This window comes from Argiope bruennichi, chromosome X1 (genome assembly GCF_947563725.1).
Source record: "Argiope bruennichi chromosome X1, qqArgBrue1.1, whole genome shotgun sequence".
Taxonomy (NCBI): Eukaryota; Metazoa; Arthropoda; class Arachnida; order Araneae; family Araneidae; genus Argiope; species Argiope bruennichi.
Genome location: NC_079162.1, coordinates 94,051,518 through 94,064,969, shown reverse-complemented (window position 1 = coordinate 94,064,969; position 13,452 = coordinate 94,051,518). Strand labels below are relative to the sequence as shown.

General features: G+C 28.7%; 1 protein-coding gene across 1 annotated transcript in view; it reads left to right on the top strand.

Moving 5' to 3' along the window:
• Window positions 1–13,452, top strand: part of LOC129958305 (mitochondrial sodium/calcium exchanger protein-like) — a 77,345-nt gene that overhangs the window by 49,218 nt on the left and 14,675 nt on the right. Inside the window, exons 2-4 of the mRNA XM_056070698.1 lie at window positions 2,786–2,838; window positions 7,657–7,739; window positions 11,241–11,393. Of these exons, the coding sequence (XP_055926673.1) occupies window positions 7,662–7,739; window positions 11,241–11,393 (231 nt within the window). The 5' untranslated portion in view covers window positions 2,786–2,838; window positions 7,657–7,661. The remainder of the gene's footprint in view (window positions 1–2,785; window positions 2,839–7,656; window positions 7,740–11,240; window positions 11,394–13,452) is intronic.

Below are 13,452 nucleotides of genomic sequence, written 5' to 3'. Positions count from 1 at the left end.
AAAGAGTTATCTATTTGTCAGTTTATTTCCTCTTATGTATATAAGGAAGGCGAAACTCAAATCTTTGATAATATATATAGGCGGACACTAAGATTACAGATCCGTATCAAATTTCAATCCAAACGCGTTGGCTGTCTATTTGTCTTTCTGCCTTCAGGCATAATTTCGAAACTTAAGAAGTTAGGCAGATGAAATTTGATTAGCTGTCTTTACACCAAATTACAAAGTCTCTCTATCTGTTATTCCGTGAGCATGTGTTCGTTCGTGAACTCAAAACCACAAAAAATGGGTGAACCTTGTCAAGTCATTTTATCACTTGAATTATAGATATGAATAAAATTTCCAGTCGCTCGTTAAAGAGTTATCTATTTGTCAGTTTGTTTCCTCGAATCTAAGTAAACGTGAAACTCAAATCTTCAATAATATACATAGGCGGACACTAAGACTACAATTCCGTATCAAATTTCAATCCAAATACGCTAACGCGTTGGCTGTTTATCCTTTCTATTCGTAAGCATCTGGACGCAGTAATTGAAAAATGACAAAATTTGCGAGATTTTACACGTTGCCTTGATACCAGGATCGCAGATTTGTAACATATTTTTTATCCAATTAGTTAAACACTAATTCAGAAAGTGTACTATGTATCAAAAAATATAATAATTTGATAATTATCAAATCGTTTATTTGTGAATCGCAATGGCAAACGCCCGATGTTTATTATCTGGAGAAAACAGAGTTTCAAAGATCATTTTTTTCTGAATGGTTTATATCATATCCTAGAGGCAAAGAGTTGATATATATATATATATATATATATATATATATATATATATATATATATATATATATATATATATATATATATATATATATATATATATATATATGCTTCTTCTTCACGTGAGAAAGGGTACGTCACGTAGGTTCATTTGATTATTTTAATTTGAAAGCTGCCTTTTTTTGGTGTGTATAATTCTCAACAGTCTATATAATGTTTTAAACAATATTAATATATGGAATATTACTACACTACGCGTCGGTTTATTACCTTACATATATTTTTAGAGTGCTCTTTATCAGTTTGGGATGGATGCGAGTGGTGAAATTTTAAGCGATTCGCAGTGAAAAATATCTTACAACAGAGGTGTTTTTTTATTTTAAGAATTTATGAAATAGACATATCCTTTTTGTTGTTCAGGTGAATGTCTAACCTTGTATTTCCTGATCACTAGAAGAAAAATAAAGAAACCTGTCCCCTTCTTACTTCATTGCTCTACAGAGGTTCCTGCGAAAATTATTCCTACTATGGTATAACTCAGGCAACAAATTCACTATCAATGTAATCAATTAATTCATCCTTAGTTCTCTCTAATTACGTCGTTGATTGGCCAGAATATCAAGCATTCAACTTTCAATTTTCTATTCTCTTATTAAGGGTGACTCTTATAGTGGCACTAGTTCCTGTGTCAGATATTTAAACCTTTGAGATATATTATATATGTTATATTTACTACATGAATGTGCAATCTAAAAACAAATTAGTTGTTTCTGCCAATCAATCATTACTCAACCAAATTCAAAGGATTTGAGATATTTATATTCGTAACCATGTTAATAAATTCTCAGAAGTACCTTAAGAGATTGAATTCAAGAATCAAATATAGAAAAGTCCATTTTATAAACCCAAGGAGAAAAGTTCCTTTGACTAATCGGAGCTTCCGAGACGAGTTGTTATTCTATTCAAAAATTTGAATTCGTTTAGAATCGAGAAAAGATATCAAAATATATTGAAGAAAATCAAGTAAATCTCTGTAAGAGATTTACTCTGCCTAGAGATTTAAGACCGGCCTCAAAGCTTTTGGGAATATTTAAGATAATACATACTAGCAACTAATGATCAACCCTTAAGTTAAACCTATTCATACTCTATATGTAAAATTCTCTTACAAACCCAAGAAAGTATCTCACAGATAGATAATCTACGGCTTGATTTCAGTAGCGTTTCCTATATACGTCCTTTCCGTCATCAACAGAAACAAAATCCATACACCCACGAAAACTTATCCAATTTCCTACACAATAATAATAAAAATTGACTCGTATATTTAATTAAAATATGACATTGGTTCAGAAATTTCATTAGTCACCCTCTATGCTCAATTTTTAGAGCATAGATAGTGACTAATAGATTGGACGATCGGATGGACACTACTATTTTAGAATAACTTGATCTATAATTTTAAGTCTGCTAACTAAAGACGTTGAATGAGATAGACAACCTTATGATGTTCACATAATTCTGCCCATTATTTATTGAAATATTGTTATCTTATTTATTAGTAAATACTGTACGAAATATTATCAGTTCTGAAGTAGTGAAAAGATAACGATCCTCTCTTTAAATAACAAATAATTCCGTATATAGTGTTTGAACATATTATGAAGCAACATTACAATACCAATATTATTTACTTTGGTGAAGAGTTTTAAAACAAAATATCGTTTTCTATCAACAGAAAATGTTCATTTAATGCTTTTTAACATTACACCCATTGTTTTATCTGATTTTTAACTCTATCTTTCATATTCAACCATTCAAGAAGCGGATGTTTTATCTGGTAACCAAGAATTTGTTTTCAGTAAACAGCATTCAATATAGATAATTGTTGTTGCCGGAGAACTAAACACTTTAGATGATTATTAAACAGTCGTTGTTTTCTCAGAATTTATCCTTGATTAGAGAACTGCAAAAAATATCTAAGTCATTTCCTCTTTTTTTCAGGGTCTACCAAAACGTTTCAGAATATGCTGAATATACCTTTACGCAACTTTTGGGTAAGATGTATAAACAAAATTATGTTTTATTTTTGTTTCATTGTTTTCAATCACCAAGTTTTTTTTGCTTTAGTCATTACTATAGAAAAACATTTTATTCTCTGAAGTTTGGATGAAATTTTTTTTTAAATGTTGCTTGAGTTTTTTTCCTTTTTCTTTTTAAAAACGATACAGGGGGAAACAGATTCTTGCTGAAACCACAACTTTTGTGTAAAATATTTCTTGCCTATGATGGTCTCAAACTCTTGTTTTTTTTAATCAGTAGGCTATTAATGAAGTAAAATAGTTTTAAATTTTAGAAGAAAGGTTTTTCAGTTGAATTCGTTCATATCGCATGTTTACAAAGTACTTATTAAATTACTGTCCATCCTATAAAAATAAGGAAGAAGATGTAGAGTGAATAGCAATTTTGAAATGGATAGACCACCATTATTCTCTCCAGCATAAGAGAGTCTCTTTTATTTCAAAGAGGGCTTTCACTTATCATTTAGGGAAATGAAAAGGCTAATGAAGATTCTTTGGGTCAATCAAATTTGCAGAAAGAAGCGATATTTGTTTTATAGCTGAAAATAAACAAGCACATTACCCCCCCCCCCGAAAAAAAAGAGTAAAATGTAAGATCTGATTCGTAAATATTTTCATTAAATGAAGAATATTCCTGAAGTTTTATTAAATTAATTTTACCGCAATGTTTCTTAAAATGCGCGCATTTAAATCTTGCTGAACTATCAGATAATTTTTAAAGTTTTAATTGTTCAATAAGCAAAATTTTAAATAATCATCTTAAACCACAGTATTCTCGCTTTTAAATATATCTTACACCACACTTTTGAAACTGGAAGATCCTTCAAGATTTGGAAATGAAGGCTTTATTGAAAAAAATTCAAAAATGAATTCGCTGAAGTCAAGGGAAGTTTTTTTTCTTTATACCTGGTAAAGGATATACAAACCCAGAATTATAATAAGCTACACGGAATCTGGAATGTAATAAGCTGTAAGTTGAAGCCAGAGAATAGAAGGAATAGAAAAACTGACCTAAAACAACTGGCCAAAAAATAAACGACTATCGGAAGTAAAATGCTGAAAAGAAATTTTTTTTTATTAAATAAGCAACTTTTTTTTTGAAATTCCATAACTAATGGCTGGATTTTAAACAACTTCTAGTGGATTTGAACTAAATCTAGCACATCAAGATGAAAAGAAAACTCATACAGAAGGGATGCTACAATTAACACTACATCTTAAATTTCTTCCGATATCATTTTTATCATTGCATAAAATACAGGACATATTAAGGAATGACGATGGCAGGAGAGTCAGTAAATAATTAAAATTTTATACTGCAGATGAATTTTCTACTATTTTGGAAATTCTGAAGAGATCATCTTATGTAAATTGTCAGCAGCGACATTGTTACTTCGGGATAATCTAGATGAAAGACAAACTAAATTTTTTCTGAAGAAAGTATGGGTCACAGTCAGTTGGAGAATGGACTTTGGGAATCTATTTACGATAGGAGCACATTGTAAATTATGTACAAATTAAAAAAATCCCCCAAAGTAGATTTTTCTCATGTTTTAATACCGAAATTTGAAATGTGTGCTTTTAATAAGGTAGGGAAATTATAAGACATTGCATTTATTTTGTATTTATCAAGCTATATATTTTATATATGAAATAATAACATTTTTTATGTGCTCCTCTCTCCTGGATATCCCGAGAATTATAAGTATTTAAGCACATAATTTCAGTTATAATTAATGGGTATCATAAATGGTGTAGTGATTATATTTGGATTTTTGCTACAACAATATGAAAACAGCTATCATTATTTAGTAGCTCGAGGAACTTGCTAACAAGAGACAAGGGAGCAATTTGGTTCAAACGAATTATTGATATTGAATTGAAATTCATCATTAGATCTGGCTTCATTTCTCCATTGCGAACTATTTGTATTCATGTTTGATCAAAAATATTTATACATGGACAAACATGAAAAGAGGAAAAATCTAGATGCTCTCCTAGGACACCTCTAAAATTGCAATAGAAACCATCAGTGATAAATATCATATATATGGCGTGCAAAAAATATAAAGACGAGAAATTGCTGGGATTATAACGTCTTGACAAACGATCTTATAATACTTTCATAAAATAATGCAGATTTAGAGCTGGGAATGCAAACCTTAACACTCTGAATTTCCGAACTGGCTATTTCAGTTTATCATGTTGAGTTGAAAAGCAAAAGATTATTTTTTATGTTTATATTATACAGATTCCAAGCATCAAAAATTATTATTTCAGAGATTTGATAAAATATTAAAAATCTTAGGTGTATACCAGTTAAAAGTTTGTTCTTCAAACTTTAATCCTAAATAAAATAAAGATTGTCACAATCTTTCCATGATTATAAAATTTTTTAAAAAACTATTATAATTTGTCATATTATTGTTTCGATTTATTGTAAAGATGTTTAAGAAGTTTTTAATAAAACCACTTACTTCGATCTATGATCTTAACTCTGAGTGTATCAATATCTTCAAATGCATTGCAAATACTTTGTTCTTTTTGTAACTTTCAAACTGACATTAAACAGTAATGGTCCGATTTGAATTCATGGAACCACAGAGCACAATGAACTTTTCCTTCGTTGATGGAATGTTTATAATAATTGAATGTAAAATCATTATTCCTGCATTAGTTGCACCATCTGTTAGACTAAAAAATAATTAAAAACATAGCTATTCCATAGTAAAAATTGTACCTAATTATATATAATCGTTCTTTTGTAATGAATTTTTTAATCTTTTTTTCTACTGTAAATATTTTGGTATTTAAATAAAATTCCAGTAACAAAACCACCAAACCGGACTAGAATTCAGTGACCAGAATGGTTATGGATACGGGGGTATGAGACGGTGTTCTGTTCTGTACTTGAATTCGGTACTTGTAGGTTTAATTGTTTTTTAGTAGCTGAAACAGTAGACAAAACAAATTTAGTAAAACGTGTGATAACATTTATATTCAAGCATGAAGCAGCTAGATTTAATCATGGTTCCACATGCATTAAGCTTACCAAACATATAATATTAAGAAAATATATAGCATATATTAATTTTAAAAATATTGGAGGAAGAAAATAAATTAAGCTACAGAAGTAGAAGACTATTTTTCTGGCTGAAAAATGGAAACCACACTCTCTTTGGTTTTTCTATGAATACTACATTATTTAGAAAAAGTAAAATATTTTGATATATTGTTTGACTATATGAAAAGCACAGTTGATTATTAATAGTCTTTTACTACGACAATACAGTATTCTCAAAAAAATCAAGAGACGAGATGACAAAAATTGGATAAATAATGCATAACATGAAAGCCGCTGCTTATAATTTTGTAAATTTAGATCTAAGAAAATTTCTAGTTCATAAATTTAAATACTTTATAAAGCGAAAAATTCTTATTAAGAAGGGTAATAATGCTTTTACTAAACAATTATTTTTAATGAGAATTATGACAATCTCATCAAATAAGTAGAAGAGCAGTTTTTTTTTATTTTCATTTAGCTATTTATTTATTGACGGAAAAAGAAAATATAAGATTAAGGGGGCTAGATATATAATACTAGAAGATTTTATTCTAGGGATATAATTGTTTTTCCAAAATAATATATAAGCTTTTTTTTTTTACTAAATTTACTAAACAATCCACGCACATATATATATGGAGAATTTGTCAAAAAAACAAACAAACCTATTTTGAACTTGAAATGAATCAAACTACAAACCCAGCCTCAATCGAATTTTTTTATTCGATTTTGTTTCTTATACGTTCGATATTAATAGCTATGAGTGCTGACATGACTTGAGCCCGCGATCGTTTGTCTACAACTCATTTTCATGAAGATAATTAAGCCTAAAATTGTTCTTGAAAGTGCGTCCTCTTTAGCTACACAACGATAAAATTATTAAAGAATAAACACGAGCTATTCTAATAAGCAATAGAACGTTTTCTTTACTTTATGAAGAGATTAGAGAATCGAAACAGATTAGCAAGTTAATATTGGACTGATAATGATGAGCGATAATAATGATTGGACATTGATTCTGAATTTTTATTTTACTAAATTTGTTTGGAAGCTTTATTTTGGAAAATAGACTTATCTTTACTTATCAGTGATAACAGTATTTTTTGACACTTTTTTTTTTATAATCGCTCCAAGATATGAATCTGTCAGAAGTGAGGAATGCCAAACAATGCGTCCAATCTCAGGTAGCTAGAAGCGTGATAATGACGTGAGAAGATAGCTAGACTTATAAAACAGAAAAAAAGTCGTAGGTTCGGGGCGGTCTTCTTTAAATGATAATCATTGTTTGTTAAGAGCTGTCAACCAATAAAATTGCACAAGAGTGTTTAGGGCCCTTTGGTTTGCATTGATGATAAGACGAAAAAGGATTTGGAAACAAAAGGGAGGATCTGTCAAAATCCTATAAAATGGGCCGCATTCTCGTCAATCGGTCATAACAAATCTATCCTCATGTGATGTATTCACCGAACGCGTTTTGGACCACCACAACGGAAAAAAAGCGCTTAATTCGCAGATACCGAAGACGAGTGGCGTTGAGTAATAGGAGAAAAACGTTCAGCAGTAAAAGCAAATTTCTGGTTCGAAGATATAGAAGACGGTCTCTATCACCTCATATTAATACTTTAGAAAGGAGAATTGATCGATTTTTAAAAACTTTTGATACTGAACATTTCCGTTGACAATAAACAAAATGTCAGAATCTTGGATCACCGATAATTTTATTTTTCAAGGTGCGATGGAATCGTTGGAAAACTGCACTTCATTCGGAGGAGCCTGGTTAGATCCAAATGGAACGTATTTCAATACGACTGTGGTAAGTAATTAAAACTTCTTACTTAACTAAATGAACTTAACGAATTTTTTCTTTAAAAAAACCTTGAACCGAATTGAAAAATGCTTCAGCACCAAAGTTTTAAGCATTGATTTGTTTGTTGTATTTTACTGATGATTTTATTATTGTTTTATCAGAGCTGCAATTCTTATTTTCCTAAGTGAATAACTAAGGCAAAACTGAATTATAATTGAGTTTTTCAGCATCTTTAATTTGGTGCATTTCACTGCTTTATAAAACATATTATTATATACTTTTTGTTAAACAACACTGAAAGTTTTGTGCAGTGTTGCTTGTCTAAGTTTGCAACATTGTCACAGTGTCTAAAGTGCTTGTCACAGTGTCTAAAATGCTTTATGTTTTAGTAGTTTCTTGAGTCCTATAAGCAATTTTGAAAATTTATTAATAAATAGAGGATTTAGTTTTGTTGACAGTCCATTACAATTTTCTGGATTGTAATGAACTATATCTGTAGAAGGTTCAAGAATATTCTTTGATATAAATTATTATGAATTATAACTGACGATAAATATCAATAATAAATGTAAGAATGAGACAAAACGTATTCCTTAATAAGATAAGTAAAGTAATTTATAAATTATTTTTTTCAATACATATATTTTTGAGTTTTTATCTGTGTGAAACAGAATGTTTGAAGAACAATTTACTTAAAAAACAGTTGGAATAGTATTTATTCTTTAGAAAATGGCAGTTTTATTAATTCTGTAATTCTTAGTTTTCGAAGCGAGTATTGTCTTCACAGTTAAAAATTGAGTGATCATTGAGTTTTCTAACTTTATTCAGTCTAATGTATTTCACTGCTTTATAAAAAGATGAATTTGTTTTTGTTATATCAACGACGTATGTCTTATATAAAATGCCTTTTTTTTAAAATACTGCCATGAAAAGTTTTGACAATTTAAGAAAAAGTAGAAGAATAGATAACAACCATTAAATAATTCATCTTGTTATAGTGAAAGATATCTATAGAAAGTTTCGGAAGATTCTAGTATCTCAAATAAAAATTGTTAATAATTAACGATAACATTGTTAATAAATTATATTTTAATTATTAAGAATTTTTAGAAATAATGTAAAATTAGTTTATTAATTTTAAAAATAATTTATAAATAGTTTAATTTATCTTTCTAATTCAAATCTGTGTCACTCGGAATGTTCGAAGAACAACTTACTTAAAAAAATTCGGAATAGCACATATTCTATGAAATTTTACTAAATATTCACGGAAACACATTTTAAAGGGTAATTACTCTAAAAAGATAAATAGCGTTTTTGATTTAATGACTAATTAAAGAAAAATATAAATTAGAGCTTTATTCCGAAATTATGTGAGAATAATCAGTCAAACACATTGCATACTCGAGGTGCTTTTGCTCAAATCTCTGAAGAAAATCTAAATCTGTCTAAAGATTCTTTATATTCATTTAAAGATACAATTTGATATTTATAAAATTGCCTTTCTCAAGTTTAATTAATTATTGCAAATTTATTTTGTTCGGATTTAATAATAAGTTTGTTGTGATCTCTGAGATTCAAAACGACTTTCTTAGATGCTTTTAAATCTATGAAATATGATTTCTTTGAAAAAAAAAACCATTTACCCTGCTTTCTATACATATATTTCATGTTTAGGTAATATTTATTTTCTTTCATATTCCAAATGATACATTTTATTTTATATCAGGTAGCACTTACTTAAGTTTGATGATTTACATGCTTGGTTGCTACTACTACAAAAAAGAAAATTCTTACTTGAAGATTGATTAAAATACTTCAAATAAAATTTAATAAACCTTTAATTTTTAATAAAATGAGAATAGTGTTTTCACATGTTGCATATATGAATGAAATTGATGATGTTGGATAGTTTAGATGTATTTTGAATAATGGGTAACTGTAGTAAAATACAAAATTCTATTTATTTGAGATCTTGAAATATTACTTGAAATAGATGAAAGAATTACTTTAATATTCTCGATACTGTGCTTGTTTTTAAGAAAAAGCAGTAAGTGGTGTTCACTGGCGAATATGAAATTGCAGAAATTGGAACTCGAGCAGAACTTTTATGTTTTCGAAAAGGAAAAAAATTCACCGAAAAAAACTTCATTCTGCAATTTTATTAGGTTCTCGATATTAGCAGGATACGGCAGAACAGTGTCAAGCAGTTAAAGTTTCAGAAATTAAATTTTAAGAGGTATCGAAAAGAAAAGCCCTCATGAAAAAGAATTACAGTGGATAAATTGAATTTATCATCTATATTTATCAGTTTTTTGGTTGATTTAAGAAGAATATATGAATATGGCGAGTAACTAATTTGACATACCCACGCATGTATGTTAACATATTAAAATATTCGTTCTTTTGCTATTCTCATGCAATGTTAAATTACAATGTTTTACGGTAAGAAATAATTGTATTTACGTTTGTTTAACATATTAAAATATTCGTTCTTTTGCTATTCTCATGCAATGTTAAATTACAATGCGTTACGGTAAGAAATAATTGCATTTACGTTTGTTTTTGAGTTCGTAAAAGTATTCTTCGCACATTTGTTCCTTAAGTTCATAAAGAATATAAATGTTTCAACGTTAAGTTACATATTTAGGAAACCATAATGTGTCGATCAACCCCTTCATAAAAAAAGTTAAAACAATGTTTGCAGCAATAATTTTAATACATATTTAAAGAAATACATCGAAATAAACTATTTAACATTAAATGAATAAGAAAACATTTATCTATCTTGCCAGATACAGAAATGCAAAAGCTAAAGATATAGTAATTAAAATAATAATAAACTAATGATAATAAACTCTGAAAAAACTAAACTAAAACATTTGGAGAATTTCTAGATTGATTTCTTTTTTTCTGTATTACTTTTTATATGAAGAGTTTCAATTATTTTGCTTTTATGCAATCATCCTTTAAGTGAAGATAGAATTTTAGTAAATGATAGGTTCAACTTTTCTTTCACATAATGGTACTTATGGTCTTTATCAGTAAAATAATAGCTAGCATACATTAGTGCATCATGTTTCAGTGTAAAGCATTGCTTAAAATTTATGTTTGTGTTATTCTTAAGACATAAATCAATGTAAAGAATGCCGAGATTTAAGGCAGATTTGTTTAATAATAAAAAATTATTCAGAGAAAAAAAATATGAAAGAGGATATAATTGTGAATACGTTTCAATACATTCAAGAAAGAAAAGAAGAAAGAGGAAGTGCAAACGAAAAAAGCACGAATGAAGATGCAAATTTTTATTAATGAAGAATGTGAGTTATTCGCGTTTAAAACTATCTTCAGTAGAATAATTATATTTTTTCAAAGTTGGTTTACACTTAATAATAACTATTGATTTTTAATTTTATAATCTCCAATGCCTGTTGTCATTGTTAATAAGATTTTATTTTTAAACGTTGAAAAATTAAACGAATAAATTTGTTTTGATTTTTTTTGCAGTGTCAAGAAGTAAACGATGTTGAAACGGAATGTCGTTGTGAATTTGTCAAAAATGTCGCTGACTGCGATCCTGGAATGGGCTATGTTCAGTACACGGAACACATGTACTGTCTTTTTGGACCTCATGGAGTACCTTCTGTTGTTGCAATGAGTGTAAGTCATTTATTTATATTAGATTTAAGTTCTTTTCGGATTACATTTAGAAAAATTTTGCTTTTCTTAGTTCTAATCAACAATCTTCGGCTGCGTTTAAATAAAAAATGTGTCGAGTAAGACATTTTTGCCATTATTTTATTTCGCTAAAGCGATACCAAAAACAATATAACTTAGAAGCTTATTGGACAAAATAAATTAATTTTATTGCGCTATTAAATTAATATATGGAATAAAGTGGTCTTAGAGGATTTGTGTTGTGACTTATGGCACTTTACAAGCCCATTGACAGTTATCTGTCGACTATTTAAGCCGAGTGAGCGTCTCTTGTTTTTACAGTAGCGCCAACTAGGGCCAAGAGTACAACTCAGCTACTCACGCGTCACAACCCTTTTTACGGGGCGGAATTCATTCATGCATTTCATTCACTCCTCCACAAATCGCAATTTAGACCTGAATCAGAAAACAATCACTTCTGAACCAGTATCCCCCAGTGGTATTACTTTCGACATGGCGGGCTTTGTTACCACGGCAGTTTTATTTTCACCGTTAAATCTGTAAATTACCTAAAAATAATTATGAGTAATTAGAATTATCACATTTCATTTTACGTACCACAATAAAAGGAATATTAAAAAATCCCCGATTACACCTTTTAATTAAATAGATCCGGAAAAAATGAGCATATTTTTGTATGTAAGATACAAAAAAAAAAAAAAAATTGAAGAATTCTTATAAAATATTTAATGAATCACTTCCTTCTCTTGTCCTTTAAATAAAAAAAAGTATATGATTGAGATTTATTTCAGTTTCAAAAGTTATAAAGAGTTTTCTCATTTATGGTAACATTACCTGCTCAACGCATTTGTGTCATGAATTTTTTGTATTAAAAATACATACTCTGGACATATTTATCATGTTAACTTTCATTCATTTGAACATTTATATTACAGTTTGATTTTTGTGTTTTTAATATGCAAGAAAAACCTTAATTTATAATAAAATACATAATCTTATTTATTTCATGGGAATCGAAAATAGTGAATATGGATTAATGCCAATATTAAAATTTCAAATAATTTGAGAGAATTACTAAATAAGGCAATGACATAGAAATAACAAAAACGCGATAGGAATTATGCCAAGAGTGAACAGTAGAGGATATAAAATTCTTATTATCCGCTATTTTTCTTTTAATAGCGCTGTATAATTTTGATAATTTTATGGTCCGTTATCGTCTGTCGTCAACTGTAGATTTTATCACTGTGTGTGCTACTTCTTTCTTTGACTTTGATTAATGTGTCTTGATATGTCGCAGGTTATTTAATACAGAAGCCATGACGCAAAACAATTTCTTCCGAACATATCTGTCTAAATGCGATAATGATGAAAGCTGCTGAATTCAAGATTCAGATAAAATGTTCACTTATCATAGACTAGAAAAGCAATTATTTGTTCTTTGCATTTTTTCTTTTTTGAAGCATGACATAAAGAAGGTTTTTTATCTTTTAAAAATGAAATTTAAAAAACAAAAGATAAGTTTAAAAAAGTGAATTCTTTAGTTTCCACGAATTTTCAACTGATTAAATTCCTGTAAAAATTTTAATTTTGAAATTAATTTTTTTAGCTTGAAGGTTAATTGAAATTTAATTTTAGCATACAGAATACAGTATTTTACATCTCAGCATTAAAATTATAAATTCGACACATTTTTTATTGCCAAGAAATTTTTTTTGCAATGCATGTTCTCAGTATCCCGATATCCGAGGTTTGAATTCGAATGCGGGAAATGGTGGATCCAGTATCTCCGAATATCTTTAGTCCTTATTTTACGGCGACGACATCCTAGACTGAGTGCGATATTTGTATCCAGATCGGAAAGTGATCATCATTCATTTCGGAGATTGAAAGCCACTTTCAGTAAACAAAATTCGCTGTCGCTTTAGAAAATTGCCTTCCTTTGATAGGAGCTTTAACAGGAACGGTTTGCAAATATACATAATACAAAATGAAAGCAGATATTTACACAGATAGCGATATAATGCTATAGATAATAGTT